Source organism: Tinamus guttatus, unplaced genomic scaffold (genome assembly GCF_059628265.1).
Source record: "Tinamus guttatus ecotype Peru unplaced genomic scaffold, ASM5962826v1 Tinamus_guttatus_pri_ptg000323l, whole genome shotgun sequence".
NCBI lineage: Eukaryota > Metazoa > Chordata > Aves > Tinamiformes > Tinamidae > Tinamus > Tinamus guttatus.
The window spans coordinates 2,019,599-2,034,250 of NW_028288857.1; the positions used below are offsets into that span (position 1 = coordinate 2,019,599).

General features: G+C 45.4%; 1 protein-coding gene across 1 annotated transcript; it reads left to right on the top strand.

Annotated features, from left to right (window-relative positions):
• Window positions 1-2,945: 2,945 nt before the first annotated feature.
• On the top strand, window positions 2,946-14,376 carry WFDC1 (WAP four-disulfide core domain 1). Its single transcript, XM_010220311.2, has 7 exons — window positions 2,946-3,513; window positions 8,065-8,260; window positions 8,874-8,957; window positions 10,792-10,932; window positions 12,179-12,220; window positions 13,138-13,212; window positions 14,159-14,376. Exons 1-6 carry the CDS (start codon window positions 3,367-3,369, stop codon window positions 13,194-13,196), a joined length of 669 nt encoding a protein of 222 aa, XP_010218613.2. The 5' UTR covers window positions 2,946-3,366; the 3' UTR covers window positions 13,197-13,212; window positions 14,159-14,376.
• The last annotated feature ends 276 nt before the right edge of the window (window positions 14,377-14,652 follow it).

The following is a 14,652-nucleotide window of genomic DNA, read 5'->3' on the forward strand; positions in this document are numbered from 1 at the left end:
TAAGGAGCAGTGTGGAACATTTCACAGGTCCTGGGGACACACTAGGAAGTGTAGGTCACGTTCTCCTACTGTCACCTGACTGCGATTTCTAATAGTGTAGAATCTGCCCCACTGAAGCCATCCATGGACAGGAAACTTGCGCAGATCCGTACACGGAAGAGGACTCTGCTCAGGGATGATGGATGAAGCTGTCTTATCTAACATCCTTGGAGGCCACAGGAATTTTGCGTGAGGAATTGCACCACAAATCTTGGCTTATTGATGTGCATAATCCCAAGGCACATACCTCCCACATCACATATGGAATAGCCATACAGCACCTCACTATGGAGTGGCTCCACTTGGAATAGATGATTATGGCCCAACTGCTGTGTGCAGATAAGATGTAGCTCTACAGAAAGGGGCAGTTAGTTTTCTCTCTCCATTGTAATAACAGTTTTAAAAGCATCATTTGACATTAAATACCTAGCACTTAAAGTAACACAGCTCTGAAATCTGTTTAGTAGTAAAGTCATTAAACTAAAGGCCTTTAACAAATCATAAAGGAAGCTAAAGGACATTCCTTTTAAACTTCTAATTATTGCCTGTGACTCTTGTTTCCTAAGTATTTATGCCTGATTTCCATAATTACTTCACAAGCTGCTAAAAATCCTTTATACTAATAGCTGGAGCAGTAAACTTGCCCAGAACTTCTTTGATAAACAAGAAATTATTTGGAAAGTCAAAGTTTCTTCTTTTGCTGAAGGAGCTGTTTGAGAGTGAATTTTACAACTCAAACTTCTGTAGAGGGAGCAGGAAGCCTTCATGACATGGTGAGATAGGTTTTGTCCTCCTTTAGCTATGTACTAGGCCCTAAAAGAGTAGGACAATGAGGCTAAGAAATGGGATAAAACTACCTCACAGATGGCTTACAAAGGCACTGACGCACCACAAGACAACTAAGAGAAATAAAATCCATGAAACCTGAGAAATATACTGCATTTCTAATGTTTCCAGATTTTCCTAGCTCTATAAAAAAGATAAAATCCCCCTGCCCAGTGGCACCAAAACAAACTGGAGGCAGAATCATGTGGAGACTGGCACTGGATGGCACGAAGAGTTAGGTATTCAGTGTGAGTTTAGTGCACTGAAGCAAAGAGCTTAGTCTACAGTGCTAATAACTCCAGCAATTTGGTCATGTGGACAGGAGAACAACTAATCTGGGCTGTGCTGATACTGCATAAACCCAGTCCATGATATCAGCTGGGCAATAGGGTGAAAGGATGCTTGGGAAGAGCTCGAATCATGAAGACTAAACATAAATTACGCTGAGCTTTATAGCTTGGCTTTACCTGCTATTCCCGCAGTCCTGGAGTGAGCTTGGATATCCATATAGACATGTATATGTGTGTGTAGGTGTGCTGCAATACTCAGCAAAAGAGATAGTCTGTGCCTCAGTTTCCCCAAAAATAGGGATAATCCAGTCCAGGCATTGCATGTGCACCTTTGAGAAGCTGAAATGAAAACTCTTGTGCACATGAGGCCTAGGTATTATCTACGAGTGGTTGTTTTTATGTGAAGTCCACAACAGCTGCTGAAAGGAGGAGATGCAGGAGAATTCCCACTTTCTCAGCGTGCAGTCCATGAACTATAAGGTGCAGACTCTTGTTTCTCCTGGGCAGATGACAAGACAGCATTTTTGCCAAAAGAGAGGCTAGTAAATGGTCTTATGTGCTAGCTATTAATCTTTAGAATTAGTTGCTCCAAATCCAGACTGCAAATACATGAAACAAACAAAAAAGTGAAATCAAGGAGATTTATCGAGAACAGTTGTTTTTACCTATTGCTTGGGATCAGCGAAATTTCAGCACAAAGGTATAAATTAAATGGGAATACTCTAATCAAAACACTTGTTTATTCTAGGCAAGCAGCCCTGTCATTTGTCACCTTACAACACAGAGTCAGGACACTGGTGGCAACTCCCAGTTGTGCCTGAATGATGTTTCATCAAGGTGCAGATATTAATAATCACAAAAAACAGGCGAGATATGTTCTTAAAAAGAATTGAAGATGCCCGTTGTGTGAGGCCAAGCTCTGAGCAATGACAAATAAAGCCACAAACCAAAGACTTAGAGCAGCAAATTGGATGTACTGAGCCCTCTGCTAGAGCTGCCTGGCTGTGCTTCAACCAAAGTGCAGGTGAGTTTGGGATTTAAACACCTTACCTCTAAATAATTCAGAAGTATTCACGTAACTACAGAGCTTTTGCAGCCTGAATCTCACTTGGTCTTTGGGTTCTTGTCATCATATTCCAGCACATTTGAAGAAGGAATCCTTTGCCTGCCAGCCAACTTCTACTGTTGAGACTTAGGCATGGCTCAAAGTGATAGTATATGCATGCATACACTATATACATATATATATATATGAATATATAGAGAGACATGCATATATGCACATGTAACATTTGCTCTGTTCTTTCTCCTTGACACCTGCTTTTGGCCACAGCCCCAGGCAGGGTGCTGATACTTTCAGTCTCATTTCATTCTGCCTGTTCATGCAGGTGCCCAACACCCCATGTCCAGTCTCCCCGTCCCTGTCCCATTGTCAGGGCCAGGGTGACTCATGTCCCCTTCCTCCCTTTCCATTCGGTCACGTCCTTTCCAAGGCACCTTCCTTCCCTCTTCCCCACCCATGCTTACGGGTTTCGTTTTCCCTAATGGCCACATCTTCCCCTTCTTCAAAACCACTTGCAGAAAGTTCATGTCGACTTGGTTTAATTAAAGCCTGTTTATCATGTCTTTAGGTAGTTTCCTTCAAGCAGCCTTCAGATGAAGTTAGCACTTTGCCAAAACACGATCCAAACCCGCAGCTCCGGGCGCAGCGGGACGCGCACAAAGGGAGCCCCGAGGGGCTCGGGAAGTTCTGCTTCGCGGGAAGCTGCCAGCCCACCCCGCGGAGACCTTCGCTTCCCCCTGCGGCAGCTGTCATCCGATCCCACGCCTTGGCTTTCAATGGGGCTCTCCGAGGATGCCAGATGTTGGGAACAAAGGTCTAAAAATAATCTCCCCAAATAATCTTTCCATCTAGCATTGGAGGAGAGCATGTGCTTTGTGTGGACATGTGAGCCGAGAACCTGATCTAACTTGGAGCGAGGAAGTTCAACAGCAGCTTCTGGCTTCTGCTCGGGGCTCCTTTATTTATTTATTTTTCTTTCTTTTTTTTTTTTTTTTTCCTTTCCCTTCCCAGAAGCTGCGCAGCGAAAAGTGGCTCTCCGGCGATCAGCCCTCTCTCTCCCTCCCTCTCCGTCTCCCTCCCTCCCTGCCAAGGCTCCAAGCTGCCTGGATCCTGGAAAACTCTACTCCTTCTCTCATCGCTTAGGGGAAAATGGATCCCAGGGCACTGTCAGAGATGCGTTTCTGCAAAATGTTCATCGCCGCAGCCTTGTGCCTCTTGATTTTGCTCCCAGACTCGGGCTGTGCAAGGAACCTCTGGAAACGTGCTCTCCATCTGAAAATGACGGAAAAATATGATGTGAGTAGCCAGCAGCGGGGTGGTTTGGGGGAGCCGGGGGTGTTTGCTGTGGACTAGAGGGTTTTCTTTACATCTAGTGTATCATTTTTAGAATAAGAAGTGTTTAAATCTGCAGTCAGTCCCTTTGTAGTAGGATTACACTAAGTTTCCCAGACTAAACTTTTGCCACCTAGCTGCTGCACAGGGAAAACTGGAGCTGAAGGGAGGCTGCAGCCAGCGAGGAGTGCACTGGCTTTGCAACCCTCGCTGAAGGGAAGGGAAGGGAAGGAAAAGGAAAAGAAGGGAAAGGGAAAGGGAAAGGGAAAGGGAAAGGGAAAGGGAAAGGGAAAGGGAAAGGGAAAGGGAAAGGGAAAGGGAAGGGAAAGGGAAGGGAAAGGGAAGGGAAAGGGAAGGGAAGGGAAGGGAAGGGAAGGGAAGGGAAGGGAAGGGAAGGGAAGGGAAGGGAAGGGAAGGGAAGGGAAGGGAAGGGAAGGGAAGGAAAAAGATGGGAAAATAATTCACTAGTTCGACATTCAGGCCAATCAGTTTCGTAGTGGGGATTCCTCTACCTGTTTTCTGCAGCCACCTATGAAGGCCACTTTTAGTTAAAACAGATGCTTTTTGGCCCTGACATCTAGAGGGACCTGTGTGAGAACTAATACATGTGGTTTGTGTGACTCAGAAGGACCTCATGGGTGTCTCACCTGTGCTCAGTGAGATGAAATACCCTGGTTTGTCTCCTTGCAGCTTGCAGCAAAGCTGTGCTCACATCTTCAAGGCACACAGTTAGTTTCCAGTCAGAAATGTGCTTCATTTCAGACCCCCTTCAGAGAGAGTATCTCCTGGTTTCTATTTTCACTGGGAAATGATGAAGTGCTAAACCACAGAGTGGAAAATGTGTTTATCAGTACGTATGTATGTCATTTTTCAGTGCAAAGCTCAAATTCAGTAGCAGTTATAAATTCAGTGACCCAGAAAGGCAGGACAGGCATAGAACAGGTATTTACATGCTGATCTTCAGATACTGTGTTCTGTAAAGGCACAGAGCCCGCTCCCCTGAGGATATATCCTCTTCTTTCAATGTGCCGGTCTTCAAAGGAATGTTTTCTCTGGCAGCTCTGAATCCAGGTGCTACCGATCTGGCAAACTGGCCCAGAATTGCTCATATTGACAGCAGCAGTTTGTGTAGGGAGAACAGAATAAGCCTTTCTTTTTCCTCCTCCTTGGAAGCCCTGTCGGGAGGAAGCAGCCCGCTCTCCTTCACCTTCGCTGCAGAGCGGCTGTTTTGGCAAGTCCTCTTGTCCTCAGAAAGATGCTTTCGTTTGTCCCAAATGCTCTATGTTCCCTACAGAGGCAAACAGCTGGCTTGTGGGTCACTTGGATAGAGAGGGAACAGATGGAGATACTTGTGGTTCAGTGCAGGGAGGTGGACTGTGGACATCCCCATGGGCAAGGTCTCTGAGGAACCTGGGAGGAGGCAAGGGGAAGGACATGAACCAAGAATTACCTTGTCCAAGGACAAGAAGTGGGAATCTTCTTGCAATAGGAGGAAGCTGTCCACCAAACTGATAGCAGCAGAGTGACAAGGAGGAGCTTTGATGAGGAACTGGCTTTGAATTTGGTCAGTACTGCCTTTGATGAAGGCTCTTGGTTAGAGAGAAGAGGTCAAGGAGAAAGGGAGAACAGAGGGCAGGGAGTGGAATAAGAACAAAAAACTTGCAGTCCAGGTAGGATGGATCCAGCCGATAGCAAATACATGTGTTTTACTGTCAGAAGGACATTTATTGAGCTCAGTGACTTGCAGCTGGTGCTCTGCAGCCCCCTGCACAGTCTGTGGACTGTTTCCAAAGGGCTAGGAAGGAAGCTAGTCGAGAAAGGCAAGGGGAAAAGGCCGGAGATGTCTTGAATTCAGCCCATTTTCAGCTACATCAAGTCTTTTAGAAAAAAAAAATATCATTCTTTTAAAGATTTCCAGAAGTGAAGAATTCCTCAGGGCTGCTGTAATGTTCTTGCAAGTTATTTATTCTCCAGATAGCTCTCATGCCTAAACATTTAGAGAGCTGGGATATTTCTGATGCAGAGGGCGTCTGCTGGCTGTGCAGGCTGAGAGTGAGGGATGGTGTTCGTGTTCGCCCTAGTCATCTGTGGGGGCTTCCAGGTGTCCTCAGCTCAGCTCGGAACTTTTTCCTTTATTTCTGGATATATTCAAGCCTGATATTATCATTAAAATGACTTAATAAGTCTCCACTTCCTGAATTAAAAAATATTTTCAAAAACAGAAAATTTAGGAAGTTGCCAGAATCTGTAAAAATGAGAAGTCCAAGTGGTTTCTTGGAATGAGTGGAGAAATCAAAGCCAAATTACAGATCTTAGGAGAACATTTAAAAAGACCAGGTAGCGCATAGCTGGAGCCTGCCTTGAACAGGCTGTTCTGTGAATGAGGGAATCCCTTTTCCCATTGGCATTTTAGCATGTATAAACCAATGGCAACTCTTGTTATTTTTATTTTTTTTTAAGATCAAATTTGCAAAAATATTTCCTTGCCCATGAGGTTTGGAAGAAAGGGAATCACAGAGAATGGGCAGGGAGGTTATGAGGTACAAAGTTATTTGACTGAAAATTGTACATTGTTCCCAGAAGGAAATCTCATTCATTGAGCCAACTATTCATTGTAATTTGGCCTTCTTGATGTGTGAATCATTTGTGAAACAACTGCATTAACTGTTTTTTGATGTAGCCATTATGTGTCCCTATGGTATTGGTTCCTACGTTACAGTCTTCAGCTGAAATTTCAAATAACAGAAGAGTAAACTCCCCATGAACAAGGAGCCCTATTAAATATTTGGAAATATCAGCTGTTAAATACTGTCTTATATGACCAAATTATACTCAGTCCTAGTATTTTCTGGATTTAAAAACCACCAACAACAAATAAGTTGTATTTTAAATAGGTTGAATTTAAAAGCGTGGTGGTTAAAGCTGGAGTGTTTTCAGCCTTCTGAAGACCACGGATCTGGGAAACTTTGCTGCTCTCTGTTTCCCCCTAGCTATTGCATAAAGCAATGAGGTTAGTTCAGCAAAGGAGCCATCCGTGTGATCATGTGCTGGCTACAATACACTGCACAACCTGGAAGGAACTTTCTGCACTTCCATAGTGCAAATGCACATCATTATTTCTTCTGGAGGCCCTCGGAAAAAGGAAAGGAAGGGGAAAGCAGTGTTTTGCACCCCAAACACATGTGTTTCAATAAAAGACAATTGCATAACTTAGAGAGGAAAAGGAGGAAAAATTGCAAAGAAAGAGGGACAGATAAAGGAAGGCAAAGTTTTGGCAAGCAGCCTTATTCTAGGTCTGAGTGACAGTCACAATTTCTAGCTTCTAGCTGCAACCCCCTGCAAACACTGCTCGGTGCATTCAGCATTCAGGATATTTCTGGAATCCCTCCTTGGGCCTCTGCTAGGACATTTACTTGAGCAGCACCTGTAGCAACACACAGTTTCACCAAGCGCTTCCTGGAGCTCTCCTGGTGCCTCCAGGAAGGTTGTAGTAGCACCTAGATAAGAAGGGAATTAGTCTCACCCCAATCCTTTCTCCAGCATGGGGAAATTTCCTAGAGAATCCCGCGAGGAGAGTTGCACCACATCATTGCTTGCAATAACAACCTCACTGTCTGTCACTGATTTTGACACACAGCAGTGATGGGTCTGGGTACGTCCAGGGACTCAAACCAAGGGGCTAGAGAGGGCAGGGCAGGTTTTGATCCAGACCTTGGGCTAGATGTTCATCTCTGCTGAAAGCACAAATTCAAAATCCCTCCTTTGATTTGACTGGAGCTTAATAATGTGGGTTAATAAATCTGCACACTGAATTTTGCCCCTTCTGAGTTCTCTATGCTGCTGTACTGGATGGAGCTCAAGCCTGGAGGCGAATCCTTTGGCCACAGGTGAGAAAGGAATGGGCTTGGCTGGTTCCCTGTGACAACTTTAGCTTCTTGCTAAAATGCCCTCTGTATGAATCATATTATCTAGATGCCACCTCTTATAAATGTTTCTAGTAAAATTCTGGGCCTGTTAATCCACTTTAGACCTCCCATGTCATTTTGGTGTGCATTACACAGCTGGGCGCTTTCTGCTGTGGTTGGTCATGGTCTCATTTTCCTTATGACTAAACTGCCATCAGCCACCCAAAGCTCACCAAGATCATATCACGATTTCAAAAAGATTTTTAATTTAACAGCCCAGGGCCTCCTGTTGGAAAGCCTGGAAGTGTTCGCACCTCTTCCCTGTAAGCACTGGTCAAGGAAAAAGTGAAAATAGGAGAAAGAGCCTGTTCAGGAGATGGTCATGCCCAGGACATCAGCTCCAGGGCTCTTTGGAAACATAACCTTATGGAAACATAAAGTACAAGGTCATAAGCTCTCCCTGCAGTGTATCATAGGGGCACTAAGCAGTTAATTCTCCTGCCTCATGACTACCCGGAGGCTGCAGGGAATTCCCTCTCCTGCTTAGCCAACAGCACGATTGGTACTCGCCTTACGCCAAACCTCTGTTTCCTTTTCTTTTCTTTGCAAGGATTATGAGTACCCTCTTCATTCTCACAGTGCCCACTACCAGAAGAACGACCGCTGCCCCCCGCCGCCCCAGACCCTGCCCGAGAGAGCCTGCGAGGTGCCCAGCTGCCGCTCGGACTCGGAGTGCGAGAGGCACAAGCGCTGCTGCTACAACGGCTGCATCTACGCCTGCCTGGAGTCCGTGCAGCCACCGCCAGGTAGTGGGGACACGGCCATGCACCTGCAACGGGGAGAAACACCCAGAGACACGGAGGGATCAGGGCAGCCGGGCCCCGCGGGCGTCTGGTCTCAGTTAGGACGTGTTTCCGTGGGGGTCAAGGATGGAAGTTCAGCCGCGTGAGCTCTGATTTCCTGGAGCTGTGATGAGTCTTGAGTCAAGAGGGTGGAATTAGTCTAGGTCAGTGGGTACTGCAGAATTTCCACCAGTACAAATGGTATAAGTCTACGATGCCAGTTCTTTTCCTGGGAGTATATTCAGGTAAAGAACCCTCGATCTGAGGAAGGGCTCGTTGAAGCCAGGAAGCTACAACCATCTCATCTCATCCATGCCTTGTGAAAAGAGGATGAGAAGCAACAGTTTCTTTGGCTTTTATGACCAGGGTCTTGGGGCCCTGTGTGACATCCGTGTTGTTGCACCACTGGGACAACAGGAACACGAATATGAACACCTTGCTACAAAACTGCCAGCCAAATCTGTCCTACAGGAGCCTGGCAGCCTCATCACTGGTTGCAGTGACTTTTTAATAACTCTGTGCCCTAGGGCCAATTCTCCTTGACTGTTTGTGGTTTGCTTGTTTGTGTCTGTTGCAGTTTTAGACTGGCTGGTTCAGCCCAAACCCCGCTGGCTGGGAGGAAATGGGTGGCTTTTGGATGGCCCTGAGGAGGTCCTACAAGGTACAGTACATTTGACAAAGAGTCTTCTCTGCAATGTGAGTAATTGAACACTGTTATACCAAAGGCACTAGTTTGGAAAGTAATATATTCATCACATAGAGGCTTGACAGGGATGTTTGGGGCTTCTGGTGTTTGTCTGGAGTTTCCATGGAATTAACCCTGTGTGGTGGAAGAGGGCACAAAATACATACATGGAGGAAAGCCCAGAGACCATCAAGCACTGTGGACACTAGTCAAAACAATCAGTAGCACTGATTTTTTTTCCATTTTTGAAATCAGTAGAAGCATCTACATTTTTTAGAAGAAAGCTTTGTCAACATACATAGATTTTCTTCCAGCTCCCTAATACATAGGTTTTCTTCCCAGGCAGACTTGCAAGGAGGTGGGAAGAGGCAGGGATGTATGCAGATGTAGTCAAGCAGTTGCAATGGAAAGTGAGCAAATTGCTCAGTAAAGACAGAAAATGCAGCAGGCTACACAGCAACAGGGTTTGGGCACATCAGCAGTGCAGAGGTGACAGCCCAGCTTTCAAAGTGACTGTCATGTTGCAGCTAAACTCAAAGGGCTTGGCTGTTTTATCTGAAACATGGCTGTTTTATCTGAAAATCTCCAGAGCAGAGGCAAAACTCAGCTCTTCTGCCCTTCTTTCAGGTGCCTAAGTAGCAGCTGGCAGTGCATGAAGTTTTGATTCATGTCAGAGGAATTTATGAGCCAGGGATGGATTGAAAATACCTGGAAAGGCAGCACAAGTTTGGCGTTACCCTCAAGGGCAGGATGCCAGGCAGAGGAGCTGCAGGTGCCCTTCATACAGGAGGGGAGCAGCACCTGGGAGAGACTTTCCCTCTCAGTACATAATTATATATAAAAAAAGAAAAAGATCTGAGTTCCAATCTTGCCTGAGCCCCAACAGGGCTCAACAGGGAGATCCAGAACACATTGCCTCACCATGTGCCACAATTTCCCCATATAGAAAAAGGGGCAGAATTATACTCTTTTGTAAAGGTTTTGAATTCCAATAATGAAGAAAATCCTCTAAGAGTTATACTACTCCTGGCCAGGATTTCTCTGACATCCAGTCTTACGCAGTAGCCCCAGACTCACTTTGTTCTTATCTGCTGTGGAAACTCCTAGTTCTTCAAGAGAAAATTCATTCTGCAGCTCACTGGAGTCACCCTGACAGATAAAGCAGGTCCCTTTTCACCCACTCCTGTCATGCTTATACTATTTGATCTCATTTTATCATCCTTAGCACAGTTCAATGGACCAGTTAGTGGAAGAAGAACCATGAGCCGTGGCATCAGACTTGCAGCAGGAGTCCCCAAAATTAAAATCCCAGCAAAGGAAGGGAGGAGTCTCTGCACAGTGTCTGTATTTAATATACACAGATACCAGCCATGAGTCCTGCTGTGTTTTCTCAGTGTGCTCCCCAGCTGCTACAGACCAGGGGTCAAGGTGATCAGTGCCCATGTTTGTAGCAGGGCTGGCACTGCCTTTCCCCACCATGAGTCACATCCAGGGTTTAGATTTGCCAGGGAGCAAATGGGTGTGGAGCAAAGAACAAAGCAGTAAAGTCCAGTTTCCTGGTGGATTTTCCCTGATTCCTCTCCCAGCCCTAAACACCAGTAACAAGAGATTTGCAGCTGCAGGTCTTATGTCAGGGGTAAATTGGCGCTGCCAGGCTTCTCTGCATGTGCCAGCTCTTTGCTATCCTGCTTGGAAAGGAGTGAAGACCTCCTCTGGGAGGAGATGCAGAAGGGTTTGGCCACGTTGGTGCATTGTGGCCAACACTGAGGTGGTAACACTGAGGTGTGTGACCTGTGGGCTTCTTTTCCAGCCGAGGCCTGCAGCACCACTGAGGATGGCGATGAGCCTCTGCACTGCCCCACGGGATACGAGTGCCACATCATCAACCCCGGCAACACGGCCGAGGGAATCCCCAACAGGGGCCAGTGCATCAAGCTGCGTGGAAATCCAGGTCAGATGCCTGCAAATGACCCTTCTTTTTGTTCATTCTGTCATGCAAATGGGGTAAGACATGGCTCACAGGCTCTAAAGCAGACCTGGTGGACTCTGCATAAATGCCAGGGCAAAAAGCGACCTCACCGAGGACGATTAGGTGCCAGTATGTCATTGAAGTCACTTGGGAGCATCTGTTTTTGTGACCTACACTAGCCTGGGCCAAAGTGCAGAGCCCCAGGACTCTGCAGAAATCGGCCTCGCTTGGCTGAAGTCTCCAATGCCCTTGGCAGTAGCTGAGCTGTGTGAGCTACCCAAGGAAGGGGACACCACGCGTGTTTGTCCCCTCTGCAACAGTGCAGGCAGAGCGGGTAGCGACCTGCATGTCCCTTTATTTAGCTGCACAGTAAATAGAAGTATTTATAATACTATTGCACACTTCATTACGCAGTGATAAGTCTCAAATTCCAGTTCTGCCTTCAAACCTTGCTTAGTGCATCCAAAACGATTCGCTTTTTTTTTCTCTATAAACACATTTGCCCAATAAAGGAGCTTCTGTTGGACAAGTATTTTCCAGAGCAGTTCATAACCTGTCCAGATATGTGTGACTTCATTGACAAGGGGGGTATGTGTGTTTAGACTAGCCTACAAGTCATCTTAATGTAGCAACATGAGCGGTCATTTTTGCCATTTAGATGCTGTAAAAGCCAAGGGAAGCATCAAACCAGATCTCTGAACCATGTCTTTAAAAGACTAAGAAATCTTCCATTTATAGCTTTTGGAATGTTTTTGTTTGTATGTTTGTTTGTTTTATTTTTTTTTTCGTTTAAATAAGTCCATAATAAGTAATGGAATGTATATCCATATAGGTGTTTTTTGAGCTTAAGGCATTTCTGAGAGTTTAAATAGCAATATAAATGTTGAACAGAAAAGACTTAACTGGAGCTTGAACTTTACAGGCCTCTTATAGCTGGTCTGATATTGTGCAGAAGTTTTCTTTAATTTGAGAAAATCAGTGATTCCTTAGCTGATAACTCCCAAAAAGGACATAAGCATCTCGTGATCAGCAGTTAACCACTCGCAAGAGAGTGAACCACGACTGCATAGTTCAAGAATATAAACAGATTTATAAGAAGTTTATAGCGTTTCTGGATGTCTACGTCAGGTTATTCCCATATCTATAACTTTTCTGTGCTGTGCACGGCGTTTAACACACACAGTGAAGGCTGGCTGGGTATGTTCTCATTACGTTCCCTCTTTTTCAGATGGTCGTAACCTGAGGCATAAGTATTACAAGGAGTATTTTGGTAAGCTGTTGGCATGAAGTGTTTACTATCGCGAGGCTTTGCAATATTCGCATTGCACAAAGGGGATTTGCTGCTTATGAAATGAAAGTCTGTGCATAGCAAAAGAGGTTCTTTAATCTCAGCTTTCCATGATCTTACTCTAAGAAGTGCAGTGCCCTGAGTGGGCTCTTGGTGACTGCATTAAATGATATAGCTGTCTCCCAGGGCTCCTACCCATGGGGTGAGGAATACCCGATCCTAAAATACCATGGGATTATTTTTAAGTGCATTTTTGGGGAACACAAAACTCAGTCAAGAAAGAAGCTCCTACCAAGAGCTTGCTTTGAGTATTGGGGTGAGGGTAAAAGAAGTCCAGTGCCCATTGAGTCAGTCCCTCGCTGTTTTCTGCAACCGCATCAGGTGTCAGGTCCCTCCACGAACTGGTAGATCAGCTTCTAGTAGCACCATCTTCCAGAAACTCTCTGCTCGGGTGGATAGAAAGCTCCTGATTTCCAATTTAAATGTATTCATGGCTGATTTCTGAATTTAAAGTATGGAGGAGAGAAAACATACGGCTGTAGACACCGGAGACTATCTTGCTCATCTAGAAATGGATGAGTCTCAGCACACCAGCAGCCTCTCATTTTTTATTGAAGGCACCGTATCAACAGAGGTTGAAGGACAGGAAGAATAGGAAATGCCTGTGTAAATATTCATACAGGAGGAAGCTGCTGGTGCAAAGGGAGAGAAACTACAAAGTACTTTCTGGTGAAAGCAAATAACCTAGTGAGTCACTGGGTCTAATCAGAGTTGCCTCAAGGTCTTGGGAGGGTAGAAGTGCCAGTGTCTCCTTTTCTCCTTCCACCCACAGATTTCGACACAAGTGTAAAAAATATATTTTCGACACAAAAATAACTCTGCCGGGATTCGTTTTGCAGGGGGCAGTTCCAACAACGTGGTCGGCTACGTGAAAAACCAGCAGAAGCATCTGGGCTAATCCGAGGTGCTCCCGGGTAAGTGCCCTGAGAATAAAGGGACACCTAGGTGGAAAAAGCTGGTGCTGAGGATGCAATTATTGAAAGAAATAGTTGTTTGAGTTGAAATCACCAAGGTAACTTAGAGCAGCACCCTACACCCATGCAGGTGACAAGGGTCTCAGGATCCTTGGCACTGCAAACTGCCCAGGGAGAAGGCTGTGTCTTTCCCATCTTTTCCTCTTTCACTTTTCATTTTGATTATATAAAATGCACCTGATTACTTTGGGAAACCCTGGCTTTTTGAGTCCACAGAGGATGGAATGATTTTCAGGATGAAAAATAAATGCTGCAAAATTTTGTGAGCATCACAATTTAGGGAAGAAAAAAAAAGTCATTTAAATGGAGATGATCTCATCCAGCATGTCAGGTGTGTTTAGGAATTTTGGGTATGTTTTATTTAATTCTCAGGCGGCATGTCTAGGATCCTATTTTAAAGCAGATATCTGCATTAAGTACTAAAAAAAAAGGGAAGAATTAAATTAAATTAAATTATGGGGAAAAAAATGATTTCAATAGGGTCAGTCATACAAAAACTTAGACAGAAGAGTGGCTTCGTGTGGTAGCTTTATGTGTGTCAACAGCTTCACTGAACAGTGTGACCCACTCCTGCGCATAAAGGTAGTTGTATCTGAGCAGACCAAAGCCAACTAAAAGAGCTCCAATGATTTTATCAGGCTTCGAATTAGGCAAGAGTGAAAATATTTGCTGTAGCAAAGATTCTGCCCTAAGATGGTTTTCTCAGCCCTTCAAGCTCCACTCTAAAGCCAGCTGGAGCTTGGCTGCAGGCACTAAAGCAGAGCACGTCCTTCTTGTGCTGACGTCAGGGCTGCTGTGGAGATTGCGTGGCTGCGTAAGGACAAGCTCTGTGCAAACATCCCAGCAAGGGTAAATATTTTAATTCTTTCTTTTGTTTTCCATCCAGCTGGACTACTCTGCTAAGCAGCTTTCAAGGAATGATTTACCCTCTAGTTGTCTGTTTTGGAAGGATGCCAGCCCTGAGTCTCCAAGAGCACATCTCCAGCACTGCCCTGTCCCTGCCCACCGGTGCCAAAAGGACTTCACTATGCAAGGAAAAACGTGAATCTAGATTTCAAGCCTATCGACGGAGGGAGCAATGTGATCCCCTGAAAAAATCCTCCCCCCTTACGAGCTGCCCTTCTGCAGGTGAAGCGTGAGCAGGTCGCGCTGCTCTCTGCAAGCCCTCGATGTGGCTCGGGGGCCAGCAGAGAGGTGGCCGATGCCAATTCCCCCATCCCAAATGTTATTCAGTAGCATAAAAAGGGAGGAAGTAGTGTGAGAATCAGACCTGACTATTATAACTAAGTTATATTAAATAAGTGAGATTGTAGCAGTGAAAGTGCCCCTAGGGTCAAATCCAGTCCCTGCCTTGCTCAAGCAACTGTTTCACCTAATCCT

What these genes read in the sequence shown, in the direction of transcription:
- WFDC1 (XM_010220311.2), top strand. Translation starts at nt 3,367, where the DNA reads ATGGATCCCAGGGCACTGTCAGAGATGCGTTTCTGCAAAATGTTCATC. An exon ending in CAAGCTGCGTGGAAATCCAG is followed by an intron (nt 10,933 to 12,178) that starts GTCAGATGCCTG and finishes CCTCTTTTTCAG; the next exon opens with ATGGTCGTAACCTGAGGCAT. An exon ending in GTATTACAAGGAGTATTTTG is followed by an intron (nt 12,221 to 13,137) that starts GTAAGCTGTTGG and finishes TTCGTTTTGCAG; the next exon opens with GGGGCAGTTCCAACAACGTG.